Source organism: Alligator mississippiensis, chromosome 1 (assembly GCF_030867095.1).
Source record: "Alligator mississippiensis isolate rAllMis1 chromosome 1, rAllMis1, whole genome shotgun sequence".
NCBI lineage: Eukaryota > Metazoa > Chordata > Crocodylia > Alligatoridae > Alligator > Alligator mississippiensis.
In genome coordinates, this window is record NC_081824.1 from 350,312,511 (window position 1) to 350,335,658 (window position 23,148).

The 23,148-nt window shown below is 42.8% G+C and overlaps 1 protein-coding gene across 3 annotated transcripts in view; it reads left to right on the forward strand.

The window, feature by feature from the left end:
* The window catches only part of SH3RF3 (SH3 domain containing ring finger 3), a 393,698-nt gene that overhangs the window by 365,193 nt on the left and 5,357 nt on the right, over window positions 1-23,148 (forward strand). For all 3 annotated transcript variants that reach the window (XM_059721048.1, XM_059721047.1, XM_019484992.2), the window contains one exon: window positions 10,542-10,879. In XM_059721048.1, coding sequence (XP_059577031.1) covers window positions 10,542-10,879 — 338 coding nt within the window. The remainder of the gene's footprint in view (window positions 1-10,541; window positions 10,880-23,148) is intronic.

A 23,148-nucleotide genomic window follows, 5' to 3' on the forward strand; every position in this document is an offset into this window, starting at 1 on the left:
CCAGCGCAGCAGTAGTGGCCAGTAGCAAAATTAGCAGAAGTGAATGAGCTCAGAGGGGGTACTGATATGGCACCCACCCTCCAGGGGTCTTTGCCACAGGAGGCACACCAGGTTGGTTTCCCAGGCACCCACCCTCAGTTATGCTACTGGCAATCCCTCCTTTATTATTTTATTAAATAAGGAGCTATTTAATTATTTTATACAAGGTAGAACAGTTTCAACAGGGGGGATAAGGAAAGCTCTACCCCAAGTTACCCTACAGCTTGGTGGTTAGCGTGTTCAACTAGAAGGTGGGACTTGTAGGTTCATTCATCTTCAGGCAGATGAAGGACTTTAATCCCAATCTCTCCCATAACATATAAGAGTTAGACCCACTAAGCTACAGGGTAGAAGGGAACGTCATCACAGCCATCACTATGGCCAATTTTTTGTGAAATGAAGTGGGTCACTCTATAGGTAGGTGGCAGTGGAACTCCTAGATGAGGGCACAATCCTCTAAAGATCTGGCGATATTACCATTGACTTAAATGGGACCAGGTTTCACTGCCATTTTGGGTTCAATCCACTTGATCAGGGGTTTGTTTTTGTTTTGGGGAGGGGGGTGGTTCCTCTGTCATGTTGAAAAGTTTGCAGTGAAAAATAAGGTTGGGTTTGACTCAGTTTAACCATTCCTGCTAACCACTAGCACTGAGAGATATTATCTTGGCATATAGGATGCTGTCTGTTATACAAATTTCCATTCTTTTTATAACCATATTAACCACTATACACTCTCAAATGTAATCCTTCTGCACAAGATTGGGAAGTATGATGAGATCTGACAAGCATCTCTCCATCAATTTCTTCCTTTGTCAAGAAAGAGAAGAAAAACAGTAGCAATGCACACAGAGGCAAAGGCGGGTGAGAACATGCTATCATATCACCCCTAAATCCACCCCTGGACTCTACAGAGTAGTAATAGCAATAAATAGGGGTACCTAAAATAGATTTAAATAATCAGGTTAGGTGGAAATCTAGATCTTTAAAAACAAATGGAAGCAAATTATAAGGTTAATTAGCTGGGAACTGAAACCAGCCTTGAAGTAGAAAGAGCATTTTAGCTGTTAACTGGGTTCTTCAAATATATAAGATTTGCAAAGAGAAAGGATGTGTGAAAGGAAGTGGGTTTACTAAAATATAATGATGAACTAGAGTTATAGGATATGGGGGGGTGACAGTTATGATACATTGCTACTGTTTTTCTTCTCTTTTTTGACACAGGAAGAAATTGATGGAGAGATGCTTGTCATATCTCATCATACTTCCCAATCTCATGCAGAGGGATTAGACTTGAGAGTGTATAGGGGATATGGTTATAAAAAGAATGGAAGTTTGTACAACAGACAGCATGGGCGACTGGTGCTTCCTGAGTCTGGGGGAGCACCAGATTGGGGGGGGGGGGAGGGGCCAGCAGCCAGTCGCCGAACAGGGGGATCCCCCAGTGGCCGATTTAAGAAATGTCCTCAAATAAGATATTAAAATATTGAAATATTTTCATGCTTAGTTTCATAATCACCAAGCCAGCAGCAAAACCAGAGGTGCACTTCCACTGGCACTTCTGGTTTCATGGATGGCGCTTCCAGGGGGTGCACGGCTGATCTCAGGCGCGCATGCACCCACGTGCACTCTCTACATGTCGCCAATGATAGACAGCATCCTATATGCCAAGATAATATCTTTCAGCGCTAGTGGTTAGCAGGAAAGCTTAAACTAAGTCACCTGCAGCTTTTGTCATGAGGCTGGCTCTGTTGGGTGTCCTATAATTAGGCAGCTCAGGATTGTGCCTGCTGTGGCAAAGACCCTTGGAAAGTGGGTGCTACACCAGTCCCCCTCTGAGCCAATGCCCAGGGCTGATGCCACATTCACCTCTCTTGTTTTACTTTTCACCAAGTCTGTAATTACACAATTTTTAAAACATCAGTATTCATAAATCATGACAGTCTGTGTGTGTACGTTTTTGAGTATATGGCCGTCATAAGTATTGAATGTTAATGATATAAGCCCTATATGTTCCTCTGCATTTAACTCATGATGACATTCATAAACTACTGACCAGAAGTGATAGTCTCAATTAAAAAGTTGACAGGAATTACCACACAGCATAGTATATACCACAAAATCAGTCTCTTCCTTAAACTGAAAATAACTGCATGATAATTGTTTATAAATACTGACTTTTAAGTCAGCATTTCGCAACAGAGCATGGTTTTTCTGTTGCCACCAGCATGGTGGCAACCATGCTCTGTCAAAATTAGAGACAAATTCAAAATGGAAAGTTCATCTCTAAATTCTAAAAACATTTTGGTGCAGATCCTTGTTTGGGCCCTTTTCCACCATACTGTTTGTTCTCTTAAGTTTTTTAACAAGTTCTCATAATCACAAGTCAAGTAATTAAAACCTTCAGTGTTCCAATTTTGGACATTCATCAAGATTTCCTTTCTCTGGATAACGTTTTCCTAGAATGCATCATTCAAGGGTTTTAAGCACGCTATTCTAAACATCCATTTTCATAAGCTGCTTTGGAACACAAGAGAAATGAATGTATAGTGTCCCAGACTGTAACATAAACTTTATGCATCAAGGACTAAGCAAGGCTGAACAGCAGTTGAGGTGGTGATTTGCAGCTACAGAGCCTACTTCTTCCTAAGCTCCCAGAAGTATAGCTTTGACATTTTTTCTTGTATTTTTTCTTTTCTGTATTTTATAAATAAAGACTTTTTCCCATCTGGCTTTCTTATCTGTTTAGGTAGTTGGTGTTATATGAAAAAATCACCTCATTTAATCAGTTCGAGTCAGTTTTTCTATCATCTGCAATAAAGTTTCCTCATTTATTTAAAAAGATTAGGTTTGTAATAAATGTGGTATTGGAAGCTTTAGACAGAGAAAGCTAAAACATTTATTAGGATGGATGTAAAAAATTGTTGAGCTAATAAAATAATTTCATATATTCCCTTAATATGTAACCACCTGGTTTCAGAATTTGTTTACACTAGCCCATGATTCTTATAAGCAGAAACAGAAATCTTCAATTATTATCTAAATAGCCATATCTCAGGCTCCAAAAATCTCTATTAAAAAAAAAAAGCCATTTTAAATATCTTTAGACCATGGCGACATTATTATTAACACCATTAATTTATTATGAAACTAAGTATTAAAATATTGAAATATTTTCATATCTTATTTTAGGGTATTTCTTAACCCCAAGTTGCATTTGCTTTCCAAATGTTCCCACAGTGATTTAGCAGTACCACATACTGCCAGTCAACTGCATCAGCCTTCAGCTTAAATTCAAGGCAAGGTTCAAATTCACACTTCAGGAAATGCGGTAGTATCATGGTGAGATGTAACTGCTCTGCCTCCAAGTTCCTCACATATGTTTTATAGATGAGCACTAATTTTAATCTTTCTGTTAAGAATTAATCCTTCTCAAATGAATACTTCACCAATTTAGACTCCTTTCCTATTATTAAAAAAACATGGACACTCATTAGATGCACGTTTGCCACAACCAAGAGGGAAGGCAGGTGCTGTCAGTACTGAGTCTGTAGCTCATAGCTGCAAGTTTTACAGTGGCAGATCTAGGAACCCACCACTGACACGTGTAATCCATAAGTACATCAGATTCTAGCTTGAGAAAGCTAAATACATTCAAAACTTTTTTAGTGGACTATAGATAGACCTCTCTCAAACCAATAATGTCCTTGGTTCAACATTTTCTTCTATATGAGGGTTAAATATAAGATTGTTTTGTGAAGATAAAAGAAAAACATTTTTCCTAATTCAGAAACTGTCACAAAATCATCAGATACCTCCTCTGAAAATGTATTTTCTTCTCCCAAAACTTACTGGATTCTGTAACCACGCTGTATAGATTTTTCTATGATACTTTATGTCCATTAATTAATGCTTTGCTGAATTTCAGTGAAACTGCTGTGGAAGAAACTGCCTTGGACAGCCATATAAATAAGAAATTAATTCCTTATGAATGATGGCTGCTATTACACTGAATTTTAAATGAATTCATAATAATTGGACATTTGAAATAAATCATTACTGGGATTCTAGTTTAGAAGGCAGGACTCCTGAAGAGTACATTTCTCTCCTGCACAAGTCATAGTGAGAAGGCAGCCACTTCAAAAGAAATGTGCAGCTTCGTAAGATTGGAATTACATTTATGAACTCTCACTCCACCTCTGCAAGGTAGATGTTTTACTTATTCCTGTTTTAAAGATGGGGAAGAGACCCAGAAGGATTTTTGGCAAACTACCAGACACAGAAGATTCAAATCAGTTCTGTCTGCTTTTTACATTAGAAATAATATTAGACTATCAGTGGCTCAGGGCCAGAGATGGGGGGAAAAGAAGTCCCTGGGTACTCACGAATAAATGCTCCCAGGCAGGCATTTATACATGAAGGAAAAGGGGAGCAGATTTGCTGCTAATGGCAGCAAACCACTCCCACTTCCTGGGGCCTTGCAATGGGCCCCTGCTGCCACCAGGGGGAGCTCTAGGCTAAACCAGGGGCTGGTAGGGAGCACCCGGCCAGGAGACAGCTGTCTCCTGGCCAGGGCTGGAACATTGCTCCCTGCCCCTGGGGGGGTGCTTGCTGGTGGCACTAGGACAATGTCCCCCTGCCCTGGCAGCAGGAATCTCCTGGCCCCATCTCCACAGTCAAGGACAGGGGACTTGAAAAGAGCTGCAGGGGAGGGGCAGGCCCCACTCCCCTGCTCCAATCCGCTGGTGGGGCAGCTAGCAATGAGCCCCCAGCTGGGTAGAAATTCCCCCCACAGCTGGGGGCTTGTTGGTAGCTGCCCCACCGGCAGATCAAGGCAGGCAGCTGGAACCTCCTCTACCCCTGCACCTCTTTCCTAACCTTGCACTTCAATTGCCCAATCAAGGCACAGGGCTGGGACCTGCCCCTGACCAGGACAGTTCCCAGCCTCTGCTCCATGATCACAGGGTGAAGGCTGGAGATCCTGATCCCCGCCCAGCTCTGTGACAATGGAGCTGGGTAGGGAGTTGTTGCCACTGCTGCCAGACCTGGCCCCATTGCCTGGGGCCCATCCACCCTACAACCACAGTTGGGGGTGCTGGACAGAGTGGGCAGGCTGGGTCTCCGTGAAAACTGGTTTGGGACCCCTGAGGGCATGGCATGCTTGTCTGGGCAGTTGGGATGGGGCTGCAGGTGGGAGGAGTGGCGTCTGGGAGTGGCATGGCCGGGACTAGGACCACAGCTCTGTCCTGGGCCCTGACCCCATGCTGTCACCACCTCCCTGGCTTCGGGCCTGGCCCTGGCCCCACCCGCCTGTCCTGCTCCCAGATGAAACTCCCCACCTGCCCATGGCCCCATCCCATCTACCTCACCAAGCACATCCTGTCCATGGGGATCCCATGCCAGTCTCCATGGGGCTAGGATCACCAAGTGGTGACAGCGCAGGGCTGGGGCAGAGCCACTTAAGGAGTTTTGGTGAGCTGTTGCAGGACCAGGGGGTCATGCTGATTCCAGCCCAAATAATTGCCCACCCCTGCTCTAGTCTGTAAAGCTTATAAGAAAGCTTATTGAACTGAAAAATAGGTTTCAAAAAATCAATTTAATGTGAGTCTCCTATTGTGTTACCACCATTAAAGAAACATTGATATTTCCAGTCAACCTCTCTATTATCAAGGGATTGATAGCTTAGCTGTAAACAACCATGAAAGCATCAAGCTATAAGATGGTGAAACTTTAAAAAAATGCAAAATATCTATTTCAATCTTTTTTAAATTTGCAGGAGGGTATAAAATATGTTTTTTCTTTTCTTTGAAGATGGTCATTTTGTACTCTGACTTAAAAGTGGCTTCAACTGTAAAATAAACTGGGGATGGGGGAGAGCAATCGTCCATACTGTACTATTTTCAACAGTATGTTATGCTTTATAAATTATTCAAATAAGAAAAGTTGCCACTACAACAGAATAATAATTGTTCTTCATCCTACATAGCTTTAAAGACTCCCAGAGTGCCCGCTGAATTTCTTTTACAGCCAAAGGGTGAATAACATACTATGTCACTGACCTTAAAAGCCTTGAAATACAGCTTAGTGTAGTATGCTGGAGTCATTAAAGGTATCATGTGATGGACCTACAAAGAAAGAGAGGTTTGTGATCTCTTGAAGAGTCTCAAAACCCAACAGAGGATGACAATGGCAGTCTCTTCATTAGAGGAGTAGATAAACATTGCAAATATCTCTTGGTGTTTTAAGTGAGTTTACAGTATATGCAATCCCATGATTGTTTTCCTAGGTATAGAAAAGTGTACATGGGAAAATTGGTTTTATTTTGTGAAATTTCCAAGTGAAGTAATTAAAATATCTTTGACCAAGTGTTATGCATGCAGAGTTCCTTCTTCAGCTCCTAGAGATATTCTTGGGATCAGTAGCCCCTTGATATGGTTGAACTTTAATTTATAAAGCAAATTACAGATGCAGCTTACCACCACTTGTGATCTGAACCTCCTTAAAGTTTGAGGGTGGTTGGATCTGGGGGTTTAGTTCAGAATCCTCTCTCCAAAATTCTGTGAGCAGTCATAACAGCTATATTTTGCATTGCCTCTTTTCTTCCATGTTGTGATATATCGGTTATCTTTGGTTTCTTATTCTTATGCAAAGGCAGAAGAGAGCACACAAGAGAATTTGGGGGACACAGGTATCTGCTCTAAATTCTGGCTGCTAAATATTTATGTTTATTTCATTGTATTATTCCTCCTCTCATTTTTTAAAGATTCTTTGACAAATGCGTTCAGTAATCAGCACATAAAACAGCATAATGTTAAGTCTTGTATAGGACTTTGTGCATACAGAGAATAAATAACACACTGCTTAGTGTTTTCAAGTAGTGTTCATGCTGGAAGATAGATAGAAGCTTTCTGTTCCACATGTACTGCATTTCTATCAGCATTTTCTTCTCTGCTGGGGGTACTGTTATAGAACAAATTACCAAATACAGCTAAACGTCATGTTTCTGAAACACTGAGTTTAATCTTAGGTAATGATTTGAATTTTATATGCAATAACAAACAAGCAGACTCTTTATAATAGCTTGTTATGTGGCTAACAGATGGGAAGCGAATATATTGTACTATGCTAAAGATATACTGGTTGCAGCTATAGTAAAGATTGCACCCAGAGTTCCAGGGGATGGCAAATTTTGATGAACATCTCTTCCCTCACAAAATATTTTAATAAAAGGAGCTGATGTTCGGGGTTTGCATGAACTTAATGTGTGCACTGTAGAATGTAATATTTCTATATGATTTCCAAAAGTGTAAGGCCAGAGGAGTTCTGTAGCAAGGACATAGGGAATCTCTCTTTTCTACATAAACTAAAATTTATGTAAAAAAAAAAAAAAAAAAAAGGTGGCTGCTCAGTCACCTTTATCAGAAAAAATGTTTTTATTGTAGATATATGAAATGTAATATTTATCCGCATTTGAACTCACTGTTTTGAACATTGTGTTTTATCCTTGGGAGCAGAGGTAATTTATTTATTATACTTAAAAAGTGAGACAGTAATGGTTAGAAGCTCATGTAATGTGCCAAGATCCGAAACCTTTACCCAGGGCCTCTTTCACTTCCCAGTGGGGGTTACTGGCCAGCTAGGGGAAGGATAGTGAGTTTTGCCTCACCTCTTCCATTAGGAGCATGGTTTGCCACAGAAGGAGTCAGGAGTCTCCAGTCCCCTACCCTCAGGCATGTCCTGTGAAAGCCCTGTGCTTCTGGAAAGATGCTGACTGCCCACTCCCTAAAGGAACCAGGCTACAAATGTTTGAACCCACTCCACATGGTGTGTATGGAGCTATGTTCCATAGTACAGTGAAAGAAGCAAAGCAAGTCAGTAGGGCTAGAGACAGACATTCAAAAAGCCTGAGCCTGAATAGATTCAATCTTTGCAGGTTAGTCTAACCTGGCTAGGCTGAACCAGTTTGTAATCACACAGACATCCCCTCTGGACTGAAGAAATGCAGGCACATGCCTGTAGTGGCTCAGGCTAGAATCCAGAGGGTGCTAAAGCAGCCCTCCCTTCCCTTCCACAGGGCTGAGCTGAGTGGGGTGTGGCCAGGCCTTGGCAGGATGCTCTGTTTAGGGAAGCCCCCACCCCACTGCTCTTGACCAGCCCAGACCATTTGTCTTGATACCAGAGTATTTATCAGACCATCAGCAAAGCGAAAGGCTATCATTAGTTCAAGCAAGGAAGAAACGGAGGGACATTACCAGCTGACCAGTTAATTAGCTCCAAAAGCCCTAAGCAGACACTGTCCTGTCTGTCTTTGTCCTGTCTGCCTTACACAGACCCTCTCAGCATTAGCTACCATACCATATTCTGGCTACAGTCTGTGCTGTAAGAGGGAGGGAGGGGGGGTCCCTGCTTGAGCAGTGAGGGTGGGGGGGAAGGGGAAGCCAGGCAGAGGCTGCTGTGCCTGCATGTCTCTGCTGGAGCTGCAGCGAGGGAGAAGAGGGTAGGGGCCAGCCCAGCTCTCTGGCGCAGAGAGTCCTGCCCAACCCAGAGAGCATGCCGGGATGCTCGGGGAGTCTGATTTAACTTAAACCAGGAAGAGGTCTGGGACAGGCATTGCATAAACTCATTTGACTCAAATCAGTTAAGTCTGATAATACATTCAACCAGGTTTATCTCAAACTGGTTTCAGCCATTTTCAAACTGGTTTATGTGAACTGAACACCTGTTCTGTTACAGGTTTAAACCAGTTTCTGATCATTTAAACTGGTTTGTGTGTAATGTCTATCCCACCATGTAGCGATTTGTCCTTGTATGTGGGAAGGAGCTTTTAGCCATCATTCCACCTTCTCTGTTCTTACAATTCTGGATCCGCTATGGAGACATTGAGACAGGGCTTCCATGAGATCGGGAGAAAGTGAGGAGTCTGCTGCATGTCATCTCTCCTTCCTCCCTTGTCTCCTTTGTCACAACCAGCAGGTTCAACACGCTTATGCTCATGGAAGCACAAGAGGGGCATGAGATTCTGAGTTTCTATTCAGTCATTATTGATGGAAAAGTCTCTCTGATGTCAATGGGAGAGTTGTCCAGGTATTGACTGGGAGATATGGTCCAGTAAAATCTGCTTTTTCAAAAAAGAAACCACACTTTTATCTGTATCATTTTTCTTTCTAGTGGAAAAACAGCAGGAATCCTTTACAACAGCAGGAATCCTTTACAAAGATCTTGCTTCAGCTAAAGAATTTCATTAACTATTCACACCATTTTGATTTTCATTCTGCTTTAATACAGAACAAGTTTCAGCCTGCAGAAATTCACTGTTGGTGTAGTTCACCCTGTCTATCACCCACTACAAAAAGCCAATCCCGCCCAAAGGTTCAGCCTTGTTCAGAGAAGTGTACAAGAGACAAAAGCCATCTTCCAACCAGGAATAGGCTATAAGTGCATTTTTGGTCTAAGAAGTGTCTCCTTGTACCAAAACTAGTAGCTGCTCTAGTGTCACCACCTTGTCTTGTCTATTTAATCCAGCAAAGGTTCCCTATGTCTGCCTCACCTGTCCTCCTTTTCTCCCTACTCCTAGCCTATGCAGCACAAGGGGACTTTAGCAGCACCAAGAGAGGCCATTAAGCTGACTGTCCACAAAAACCAAACCTTTCAGCCTTTGAGCAGGCTCTGCTGTGGTAGAACAAGATGTTCACTACGAAAAGTCCAGTCTTTGTGAAGAATCTACTGTGGGGACTGAAGAGCCAGTACTGAGCAGAAACATGTGCTAGTAGTTATTGTGGTCAGATGTCACATAGACCCTGAGCCCCAAGGTGTAGTAGGTCATTTAAAGAGAGGAAAGGGGAAATTGGAAGGACAGTCCACACTAAGGACTGGAGCCTGCAGGTGCATCCATCACATGAATCACATTTTAAACTGTGTTGGGGCCTGAGCAATGAAGATGGCCAGGCAAAAAGAACCAACAGTGAGTGACAGGAATTAGAATTATTGACTAACTGGCAATCTGTGCGAGCAGAAATTAAACCTTAATCACTAACTCACTGATGTGGAAGTACTGTGATTGTGTAGCTGGTTTGAAACAGGATATATGTAAAAGGATTTTCTACCTGTCTCCTCGAATGCCAGCTTTGTTGGGGGGTTGATTGTGTTCCTTTTCTGGATGAGACATTTGTACCTTTACATTCCTGGCACCATGCAGACACTGCTGCCTGTTTTTAAATTGGTTTGTGAATAGCACCTCTGTGAAGCAGTTATCTGCTTAGTCTGCATTTAGGGAAGGGAGAGAGAAAGGAGGGTTTTCATTTGGATCTTTGTTAATGAAGGAGCATGTTATACCTCAATTCACCTGTATATAAAGATACATTTTAGATAGATTCTATGTCATGCAATGGTAAGGTGTTGTTTTTTTTTTCAGATGGGAAGCCAACAGGGTTGTGGCCTTTGTTTACCATCTCTAATCCAGGCATAGAAACCACCTCCTCATAAACCTCCTTTTCATTCCTTTTCAGAAAGAGAAGAAGAGCGGATTGTTGAAGCTTCTAGCAGGAGCATCGACAAAAAAGAAATCACGTTCCCCACCTTCGGTGTCTCCAACGCATGACCCGCAGGGAGTGGTTGAGGGGGCTCTGCAAGGGGCAGTGGGGCCTGAACTCTCCTCCCTCTCCAGCCATGGCCGGGCAGGGTCATGCCCAATTGAAAGTGAAATGCAAGGAGCCATGGGGTTGGAGCCCCTGCACAGGAAAACAGGCTCTTTGGATTTGAATTTTTCTATCCCTTCTCCTGCTAGACAGCCGCCATCTTCCATGGCAGCCATCCGTCCAGAGCCCAAGCCATTGCCCCGGGAAAGGTAGGCCACGTGCATTGAAAGCTTTACTTCTGCCTGGGTTTGCAAATGGTTTGAGTCAGCTCCACCACATGCCCATAAGGTAGTGTTTGTGGAGAAGAGATATGAGGGCTGTTATAATTGTGCTGTCCATTAGTTTAAAAATGTGTAAGGCAACTGACTCTACAGATTGTTCAGCTATTTATTAAATTAGAAGACTGGGCCATTCTACCTATTGAAAATCAGCTCATACCTGAGTAAGACAACTATGATTTAAATTGTTTAAAAAAACAGCATTTAGAAGCGTATACCATATGGTCATCACAGTTATTTCCTGTGTTTAACAGAGGAGTAAGCTGCAGTATCTCACACCGCTATATGGGGATGCTGTTGGCAGATGCCACCTTTTAAATAGGAATCACTGTATATTAATCTCAGTTGAACGTTATGTAGTACATCATATGCTAGGTAACAGCAGATGTGTTTTTGCTCAGTCTACTGGCCTGTTGAATAGTATCAAACAGGGAAGTCTTTAGAATACCTGGTTATTTAGGTCATTACCAAGTAGTGCCACCTCCAATATACTTTTACACTAGAAGTAGCTTGTTCCCCGCAGCAGAAGGAATGCGACTAGAAATCTTGTTTGTTTTGGTAGTCAGCTCCGCACCTTGCTATCCAGAACGCTGCTAATCTTGTGAACAAGAAAAGAAAATAGGGTAGCACCACCAAGAGAGAAGAAAGGAGAAAACAGACTGGAAAGAGAGAGGCAGACTCAGACCTTGTCTACTTTCAAACATAAATGGGTTTAAAGCAAACCTTGTTTGAAAGGTACAGATATTCCATTAATAATTCTGTTCTGTGGTTGCTCGTACATTTGAGGGGAAAGACTATAATGTATTCATATCATATGACGATGAAACACTCAACTCCAATAGTAACTGAAGACGATGTTAAAAATCAGCTAACATGGCTAAACCTTTGTAAATCAACAGGTCCAAATAACTTATACCCAAGAGTTTTAAAAGAGCTGTCCAGGGAACTCTCTACACCTTTAACATTTAATTTCAATAGGTCTCCACACACTGGAGATATTCCAAAAAACTAAAAGAAAACCAACATTGTGCCAATATGTAAAATGGGTGAGAAAAATTATTCTGGTAGCTCTAGGCCTGGTGTGACTGCTACTGAAATACTCTTTCTAGTTCTGGTATCTTTTATTCAGGTAGGAGAAAGGTAAAAGATGTCAGTGTTCAGAGAAGAACCACAAGGATTATTAAAGGATTGGAAAAGGTGTCTTTTACTTCGACAGAAAAGGCCTAATCTAGTCAGTTTATTGAAGAGCAGGTTAAGGGTGGCATGTTTGTTGCTTGTAAACACCTAGACAGGGAACAGAAATGTGATAATAAATGTCTCTTCAATCTAGCAAGCAAAGGAATAACAAGATCCAGTGGGTAGAAGTTGAAGATAAATTAATTAGGACAAGAAATACAGCTCAATATGTTGATAGTAATGTAAACTGACTGTTGGAACAACTCACCAAGGGCTGTGGTGGCTGTCCATTGCTGGAAATATTTAAAGCAAGATTAGATGCTTCCTAAGAGATACATTTTAATTCAAGCACAAGTGTTGAACTTGAAGTATGAATGAATATAGGACATCCTATGCCCCATGTTATCCAGGAAGGTGGACTAGACTATCGCAGTGGTCCCTTTTGGCTTTAAAAAAGCAAAGTAGTTAAGAGTGAAAAACCAAACCCTGTGTGGACACATTTAGCTTGGTTTATACCTGCCCGTATATTGATTTAGATTAACATAACACAGATACTTAAATCAACATCAACTGCATTTAGCACCAGTTTGAACTAAATCAGTTTAAAATCATACCTTACTTTAAGGCTAGGTACAGACATTCAAAAAGCCCAAGGCGGAGCCAATCTGAGTTAATGAAGTTTTCTGTAAGCAGCATAGTTTAGATTGGTAGTGAACAGAAGGCACGTTTGCCCTTAAGTGGAAGGGGAGGCAAATCGTAGACCAGGTTCCGCCATTTTTAAACCAGTCTATGTGTGCCGAACTTCTGTTTTGTTACAGATATAGACTGGCTTCTGATAACTTGTACCAGTAAAGGTATAATATCTGTACCTAGCCTAAATGTAACTATGGTATAGAGAAGGCCTCAGAAACAAACATAAGGAATAAAACAGGAAAGGCATCCTTCCGCATATCTTGCGCCAGCTGCTGCAGAGAATTCAGAAGTGCATTGCTTCAGATGCTGGCACATACCCTATGTTTGTCTAGTACCTAATGCACCTCCCAGTGGCCTTCCAGGGCAACTGCTCACTTTTGGCAGCACCAATCCATTGCAGTGAAGTGGAGTAGTGAGAAATTGATGGGGAGGTTTGGTGAATTCTGTCTGATCAGAATTGTTAGAATTAGTGAATGGGCTTAGAGACCAGACACTTAAACAGTTAAAAATACTGGTAATTGCAATACACAGTGGTAAAGAATTCCTTTGGATTTTAAGCACTTGGATTTCCTGAGCCTTAAATCGGAAAATAAGCTATAATTGAAGGAACCTTAATTATACACAGCAGGCAAGATTCTCTAATTGATTTATGAATTAGCTTCCATATCATTGGTGTATCTGCATTCCTTAACTGATCAAATAGTTCTTTATGCATATAATGGGGAATATAAATTACCTTTGTGCATGAGGAAGGATAACGCTTAGTCCTGGAATAATCTGAGCAGACACATTAAGCACTTGTCTCTTAGAAATTCATCCCACATCCATCTGTGCTCATTAAATCACCAAATTGCTCCAAAGCACCAAATTATTTTTTTAAAACAAATTACGGTTTTGAAACTGCTTGTTCATTTCACATCTGGCAATGGAGGGACTTGTGTTCAGCATCTCAAAACCCTGTATTTTGCTCGTTTGCACTTTTCTGCATTTCATTCCCACAGTAGGACCAATTCTTGTAAAAAGAAGAAGAAAAAAAGATTAGATAAACAGGTTCAGATGCTAGATGAAATTTATTTAAAAAAAACAAAACTGCAGAGCATTTCAGTGCACTTAGCTGTACTTGGCTTCTAATCTCACAACGCCCATCTGTGCACATACAGATGCCGAGAAAGATTGGAAAGAGTAGCACATTCCTTAATATTTACAACATTCCAAATGGGGCTTTTGCTGGCAGCAGGGCCATGATACTTCTTCCATATAGGTTGGCTTTCTAACTCCTTGAGTTTCCTTCTGCAGACTACTGATCAAAACCAAGCTCTTGACATTTACACTGCTCACCATATTAGAGGTGCATCAAAGGACTCTAATTGCTTGCAGCTTTGAGGGTCACACACTAAAGAGGAATTATATGTTCTTCTGAATGGCAAGGCAGCCTTTTGTGCACATAAATTGCATCAGGTCAGAGAGGAAGGTGATTCGAGGTCAAGCTCATCACAAGATTTTCTAATTTTCATGCTCCTAATTTCCTTCTCTTGCCATATGTAGGTAAAGGAGAAAAGAGAGTTAGTTTTAACATTGTTTCACTTATGTATTTGGGTATTGGGCTGACAGTGGTTTGGTTGCAATGGAAGGCCCTGGTTCTCTCATGTCTTTCAATGGATGTTAAGTCAATTTGCTGAAGAGGAGGAGTTAGCCATGCTAGTCTAAAGTTAGGCAAAAGACAGGGCAGGGTACCGCCTTAGGGCATCTTTACTTGGGCTCTGGGGCAGCAGCGGGACCGGGGGCAAGGGGGGGAGGCTTTAACTAGAGTGGCTTTTTGCAAGCAAAAGTCAGGATTGATCATGTGAATCAGGCATGATTGTTCATGTGAATCAGGCATTAGATCCCATCACACCTTTACCTGTATGTGTAGAGGGGCCCATAGAGCCTTCAAACTAGATATTACCATGACAATAGTTCAAGACAGGATAAGTACAGTGTATGACTTGTAAAATATACATTTCATTCAGCCATCATGTGTAGTCATCAGGGGTGTTCTCCACAAATGTCTGCTTCATTCAAAGCTGAGGTCCTTATTCAGGAAAGCACTTACACACATGCTTATGGATTTCTTGCTTTAATTTCCCTGTATTTACATTTATTTTTTGTTCGAAGAGAAGGCATGTAAATGGTAAAGAAATTGTAACAATGACCTGAACACGTTCTAACCTAAGAGCATGCACAAATCCCTGTTACATGTTTCCCTGCATCGAGATACTTACCTGGATTAAAATGCCACCTCCAAAATTTAAAATGAGCTACTCAGCAAAATGTGATTTCCAGCAGGGAGTGTTAAGGATCTAGGTGCGGCACACAGCTCACTTGTTTGAGGTTACTGATTCAGAGATTGTAATAGGAAAGCAGCCAGGTGGCTTCAGGCCTTTAATGTTTGAAGAAACTTCTTAAGTCTCTGCAGTCTTCCATCTAAATTATGCAGCAGTCAGACTGTACTTTTAACCAACAGTATGGGCCTAAATGGAATAAATTGTTTATTTCCACTTGGTAGGGGTTGTCATGTACGAATGGCTTGGCATGCCTAGTACAAACATGATCTACTTGTGCTTATTCCTTCTATGAAACTTTGGTAGGTGAGCTCTCTTGCTTTATTAGAGCATAATGTGTTTATATTACATGCAAAAACTACATTAAGAGAATATTAAGGGTGCAAAATCAAGCACTCAGAAGTTACCAAATGTCAGAATTAAGGTTGCTTATCCAACCGTAATTAGCCCCTTGTGCATTATTATACTGCCTTTAATCACAGTTGCATATACTTTCTTTTTTCCACAAGACCCCTGGTTCATCCAGTGTGCAGCTAGTCAGTATTTTATTCAGCATGTGGCCTAAGGCCTTATTTACTCCTTGTTCAGCATGTGGTCTCAGGCCTTATTTCATGCCAACTTTCAAAGCCCTTTTCTGAAGATGGAATCACTAATTATCACATAGGCTTTTTCTATGGTATTCAATACTGTAGTGTCACAACCATTAATTGCTTTATTTTCACCTGGGCCCCATGAGTTGACAAGGTGGTAATAATTCTCCATTGTTAAAATGAGGATTAGCCAGAGAGAAGTGTCAAGTTACTTTGTTGCCCAGTTTGAAATGCTTATGACATGATTTTTCAGAGTGCATAGCATTATACAGCACTGGAGATATTCAAGGTCTAGTTCTCAGTTCTCATTAATTTCAGTTAGAGTTGTGTGCGCTCAGCATTTATGTGAGTCTGTAGGGTCTCAAACTGAACATCCACAAAATGGGGAATACCCAGTTAATGGTCATCTGTGAAAAATGTGCTTTAAATGAGTTACCCAGCATTACATGTGAACTGTGGGGCAGGGCAGGATTGGACTTCAGGCAGTCTTCTACAGCTTTAATCATGAGACTGTCCTTTCTCATCTCCAGCATCCTATTTTCCCCATGTTAACTCCCACTCCTAGTCTCTTTCCCTGAACTCATCTCATCTGATCTTAATGTCTCCCCTTCCTGCAACCTTTCCAGCTCCTTAGCCAAGTCTCCTGGCTTCCTGGCTCTTCATCCCAGTCTTTTGGCCCAGTCAGGCCCAGTCTCCCTCTCCCTAGATCTTCATCTGACCTTAATCTTATCTCATCACCTTGTCATCTGGCTCCCAAAATATAAGGTCTCTCTGTCCTTTCCCAAGTGGTATCACCCTCTCCTTCCTGGCTCAGAGTCTTGGTCTTCTCATCCAGAGGTTCCCAACCACCAGGCTACAAAGGGTTGGCTGCCGGGTCATAGCACAAGCCCCCACCCCACCCCCCCTCCCCCCGCTCAGGCCCCCCTATCTGTCTGCCCAGGCAAGCAGCTTCCACCGCTGGTAGTCACGTGTGGGGTTAAAGCGGGGCAGCCAGCTCCATGTGCCCCATCCCATGCCAGTCTATAGTATAAAAAAGGTTGGGAACCACTGTTCTAGTCCAGCAGATCTCTCTTTCCTTTCCTTCCTAGTTACCAATCCAGTCTGGCCCCTATCTGCTTCCTAATCAGTGTTCCTGGACCTCACAGCAGATGGTGTCTAGCCTCCTTACTCCAGTCTACTCCTTCCCTACTCCTCCAATTCTGGCTTTTTTTTCCTTCTGCTTTTTCTTCCTCCACTTTTGCAAGGGTGCCATTGAGATTTCTTGCTTTCAGTGCTGGTGCTCAATTAGGAGCAGTAGGTTCAGGAATATTCCAGCTTTACCCTGTACAAGTGGGCTGGAGGTGGGGTGTGGAGATGGCATGTATATAGTGTGGTCACAGGTAGAAGCCATGAGATGCTGGAGCATGCTTAGTGCAGATAGCATCATTAGTGCTTTCAGCTCTGAATCTCTAGCATGTGCAACCTGAGAGTTTTCCGAAGGCACGCATGATGCCTAAATGTGGCTGACTTTGCAACAGAGCAGCAAAAGAGACGTCCCTGACACAAAAGCTAAGTTTTGGCTCCAGAGAACTGGGGGGTATAGAAGCTTTTCAAAGAAAAGTTCACTAGATGTTTTCTAATACTACAAATGAGCATGTTTTCCCCTAGCCTAGGTACTGGAAACAAGCAGAGCCACTTGGGCTAAAATTTTCCAAACAATTTGAGCCTGAGGCAGTCATCTGGCATGAAAAAATGCAGCCCACATGGTAAAAGCTTGGCAAGGTTATAAGCAAGCGAGAGCAGTGTCTTACTTAATAATGGATAGCGCTACCAGTCCCTCCTATAATAATGGTAGGCACAGAGCTCTTTAGTGATAGAAGACTCATTATTAGGGGTGCAATATGACACTGATAAGTCCAAGATTTTTGACAGGCCCAGCAGATTTGTAAGGGAGCCTACTGCTTTCATAACACTGTTCAGATGAGAGAGCAAGGAGAGGAAAGGAGAGAAGAGCAAACTGAGATAGAAGTAGGAAAGACTGCCCTGTAGGGAGAAAAGGAAAAATATCGGGAAAGAGAAGGAAGAGTTTTTGTATTTAAAAAATGCTATGTTTTTATTACCGTCCTGAGGAAAACTAGACTAAAATGCCATCTGGAGGTGTCCAATGGCATCACGAGGTTTGACTGGTCTAATTTATCATGTCTAGAAGCAGTTCCAGGTGGTCTTTTATTCTGTATATTAGAACCTCAATAATTCTCATTTCCCTCATCTGCAAATCCAGCAATCTCAGAGGTGGGGGAAATGCAGCCTCAGGAAAGATTCCATAGCTGACATGGACCTGAAGTTTTTTATTTTTGAGTTCACCATTGCTTTTATAAAAAAGAAGACAGTATGTTTGCTGTTGTACTATGATACACTAACATTACAATACATTTAAAAGATTGCATTAAAAGATGCATTCTGTGATGTAGGAACCTGGGTTTATTTTATAAATCTTTAAGGAAAACCCCAAAGAAATTAGCTGTACCAATATATGATTACTGGGATTGGAGGGAGGTATCAAACACAATAAAACCTCGCTTGCTAATATGAAATATTTATTAATTAGCAATTGGACATTAGTGAGATTCTACTTGGTTTTTAAAAGGAAGGTCTTGTACTTAAGGTACAGGACTAGAAGTCAGGAGCACTTTAAGTGCCACAGACTGTTAGTGCCAACCTACACAAATTATGGCACATTTCTGTAACTTAGTTTCCTCATCTGTAAAATAGGGAAAATAATACCTCTCTGATTTTTCAAGGCCACAGTGAGGCTTGTTTCTCTATATTCAGAAACTCAGGAAACAGAATTGCAAAATGATGTTATTACAGCTGTGAGATCTGAAATTTGGCATCATCTTTGCTAAAAATTGTTCCAGTCTGATAATTTAATTAATCAACATTGAAGCAGAGCATTTGAAATAATGTGTGTGCTTATTTGCATAATGGTGGTAATTGGCAAAGCCTCACAAGAGAAATTTAGCAGTTCTGCAAATGACAGTATGATAGACTGTTTCCCTGCAGCCAGCAGGCAGTGCACATTTCAACCTATATCATTTGCTTTTCCACATAGGAAACAAGTGACAACTAGATTTACTGGCCAAGGGGAAGAGATGACCAACTAATTTTTGATGCCGCTTGAACACAGATTTAGATTCTACCTGACTATGTTGCCAGTCAAGACAATAAGATTTTAACCAGGTATTTTAAAGCAGAACATCCACTTCTGGATGGAAAAATGTCCAGCATAGGGAGGAAAAATGTCCAGCTAGGGAGGAAAAATGTCCAGCACACCTACAGCCTAGGGAATGACCTGCTGGGTGGCACAGAGGTGGAAAGGGATCTTGGAGTCCTAGTGGACTCCAAGATGAACATGAGCCGGCAGTGTGACGAAGCCATCAGAAAAGCCAATGGCACTTTATTGTGCATCAGCAGATGCATGACGAATAGGTCCAGGGAGGTGATACTTCCCCTCTATCGGGCGTTGGTCAGACCGCAGTTGGAGTACTGCATGCAATTCTGGGCGCCACACTTCAAGAAGGATGCGGATAACCTGGAGAGGGTACAGAGAAGGGCAACTCGTATGGTCAAGGGCCTGCAGACCAAGCCCTACGAGGAGAGACTAGAGAAACTGGACCTTTTCAGCCTCCGCAAGAGAAGGTTGAGAGGCGACCTTGTGGCTGCCTATAAGTTCATCACGGGGGCACAGAAGGGAGTTGGTGAGTATTTATTCACCAAGGCGCCCCCGGGGGTTACAAGAAATAATGGCCACAAGCTAGCAGAGAGCAGATTCAGATTGGACATTAGGAAGAACTTCTTCACAGTTCGAGTGGCCAAGGTCTGGAACGGGCTCCCAAGGGAGGTGGTGCTCTCCCCTACCCTGGGGGTCTTCAAAAGGAGGTTAGACGAGTATCTAGCTGGGGTCATCTAGACCCAGCACTCTTTCCTGCTTATGCAGGGGGTCGGACTCGATGATCTATTGAGGTCCCTTCCGACCCTAACATCTATGAATCTATGAATATGTTTACAGCTAACAGGATCCTTGGCCGTGCTAAAGCACAAAGCTCCTGTAGCCAGATCTGGCAGTTTCGCTGTCACATATTTTGAGTCTCTAGCTTCACAACAGGAGCCAGCAGGGATCCAAGCAGTGGTTGCAGTGAAAATTAGCTACTGTCATTCAGTTTCAGAGAGGTCCTTGATGTGGTACCAACCCACTGGGAATCAATTGAGAGAACTTATGGTAATGTTGCACCATGAGATTTTCAAGTGCACATTTAATTTACCTGTAAGGCACGTAATTATTTTAAATAAATACTTGACTGTGAAAAACATTAATTGGGTATTAATGACCATACAGCAATGGTAAATGTATTAAATCCTTCAGAGTAATGTTTTGAATGATCAATTGGCATTTCTTTAACTATCTTACTATATTCATTTCTTTGCAATTAGTGAGACAGGTATTGATTATTAAATAAATGCCAACTGATTAGTGAAGCTGCACATGGTGAGGAGGATCAGCTGTGTATTGGGTATGTTTTATTCTCAATTCTACACATCAGTCAGCAGAAGATATGCAAGATCCATGTAGAACTGCATCTAGGAATATGCCTTAAGGCATGTTTATATTACCTCCTGGCTGCGCCCATCCTAGCTACCAAGAAATAAGGCTCACCCATTCATTTCCCCCTTTGCATGTGCTCAAGCCCAGCAAAATAGTGGGGAGGAGGGATTAGGAATAGCATTCCTCCAGGGGATGGACCAGGTGACCCTTGAGTTCCCTTCCCACCCTGTGATTCTGTGACAAGATGGGGTCCTGCCTGGGTGCTCTAGTACTGCTCTCAGACGCCTGAGACAGGGAATGGACTGAAGGCCTCTTTGAGCCATCTACTCTACCTTAACTACTGAGTTTGGGCAAGTGCAGAGAGGGAGCAAATAGGGTAGGTCTTGTTTCTCTGCTGCAGTCCCAGGCTCAACAGAGGCAGTACCAGCAACCCCCACTTAACGCAGTTTCAGTTAGTGTTATTTCACTACAGTGCTCATTTAAAAATCATACCCAAGTCCACTGAGCTCCCAGCCAGTTTTGCTATATTGCTCAGTGGAATCAGCAAGTTTTGGTGGGTGGGTGGGTGGGGAGAAGCAGAAGTGGTGGTGAGAAGCGGTGAGTGGCAGGAAGGGGGGGGGCGGGGCAGGCATGAATGCAGGACCTGCGCCGGTGCCCAGGCCAGGGGCAGCAGGAGCATGGGGCCTAGTGGTGCTGGAGCAGGTAGAAGGGTGGGAAGAAGCAGCGAGAAGTGGCCAGGGCCAGCGGGGGCCCACACCCAGGGTGGGGCAGCAGGAGCACCAGTGCCTGGGGTCAGGGCCAGCAGGGGCTCGTGCTCAGGGCAGGGCATGAGGTGCTGGAGTGGCTGGCGGATGGGCAGAGGCGGTGGCAGCTACAAGAAGTGGCGGTAACCAATTATCCCTATTTACATTCATTCCTATGGGGAAATGGATTTCACTTAGCGCTCAGTTTTTCCAGATCCAATTAAGAGCGCTAAGTGGGGGTTGCCTGTATAGGTATGGCCTATAAGCAGCAAAAATGCTCACAGGCTTTCCCTCCCCACACTTAAAAAAGCTTAGAAGCTGACTACCTGGATCATTCTGTTACTTGTTAACTATTTAGGACAGGGCAGCCTTTTTGTCTGTGTTGCTCCTGACAACCCCAATGTCATTTTCAGAAAGAGTCCAGAGCAAGATGCAGCAAAGCAGAAGACGAGTGTGACAAGGGCAGGGGCAGTGCTAGAAAAAAACATAAACATGATAAGGAGCTACTGCCATTATTTAATAGCAACAATTAGCAGCTCCTTTGTGCTCTCATACCTTAGCTTCGTGAACAAAATATTTTGAGGTCCTGAGCAGGGCTGAGCAAAAATTTTCCAGTGAAACCGAGCTCTGCTGGAAAGTGTGTCTATCCCGGATCCAAAATGTTCCATGAAAATAGAATGTGTCAGTGTTTGTGGAAAGGATTTTTTTCAAGATTTCCAGTTCATGGGATATTGAGGGGGGGAAATAGAGTTACTCAGCTTCTACGCAAAAAACAAACTTTTTGAAGCATGTACATTTCTCATGGGCTCAGAGTCCCCAATTTTTGCCAATTCTAATCATAAGAAACTAGGGGGCAAACCAGGAGATGGAGCAGCAAATCAGTTTTGTTTCTCTCTATGAGCAATTTCCCTCCCATGCACCAAAGATGGCCTTGGGTGTGTACCACAGTTACAGCTGCAGAGGGTAAACTCATCTTGGAGGGCCACATCACCCCTCTCACAACACCTCTAGCTAGCCCGTCACATCTTGAAAAATAAATTACAGGGATCCAGCCCAAAACTAGCAGTTTCTAGCTGGGAGGGTCCTAGGTCTCTACCAGCCAGGCAGATCCTTCTAACTGTCCAATACTAAGAATCAGCCTGACCCCCCTTTCCTGGTGGTTAAAACTCTCATCTCCCGTAAGTGCCAAGCAACCCTACCCATGCAAGTCCCATGTCATGAGGGGTTATGTTTGTTTCACAACTCTTGGTGAAGAACCCACATGTTCTTTCTTCACTAGGTGCATTACCCATACAGCCAGCTCTGAGACCAGTTCTTTTACCCTAAAAGAACCAGGAATGGGTTTAAAACTAGGGTTGTTGAAAAACTTCAAAGAAAATACAGTAGGTGAAAACTGAAACTTGCTGTATCCTAACCAACAGTTTCCCTTCCAGAAAGAAACAGTTTCCCTTCCAGCAGTTGACACTTGTACAGTAAGACAAAATGACTGTACAATACTATGGGAGCTGGGTGAATTAATTTTAGCAAAACTTACATGATGAATATGCAGCTTGGAGAGCACTGGTCTTACAGATGAGCTAAGCTATCTCCCACCCCTGCTTTGCTTGCAGTGTGTGTAGCATAGGAGTGAGTGAGAGGTTTGTTTCTCAGCCGTAGTCTGAGGGTTACCACAAAGGAGGTGTCATAGTTTCCACTTAATGGAAACTATGACACCTTCCCTTAGAGGGGCCCTAGTTCAGGACCTCCAGATTTTACATGGTTCCTCTGAGACCTGAACTTCTAGGGCTTGGCCTCCTCTGATTTGATCTCTTTCTGGCCCTGTGATACCTTCATTCCTTTCTGCCCGTAAATCCAGCATCAGCAGGAGTCAGGGTTAAGACACTTAAAAATTACTAAAGTGGGTTTGAATTCCCCTAGGCTGAACAGCGTCTAGAACCCAGGTGCCCCCTTTCTTGGCTGAGTGCTCAGTTGTGCAGTAGGTGGGCAGCTGCACTACCCCCAGTATCTAGTCATCAGAGGAGGTCTAGGCACTCGGGATCATGCATGGGTGGAGATGAAGGTCTGAGAAGGGGCAGAAGTTCAGAGACACCCCTGT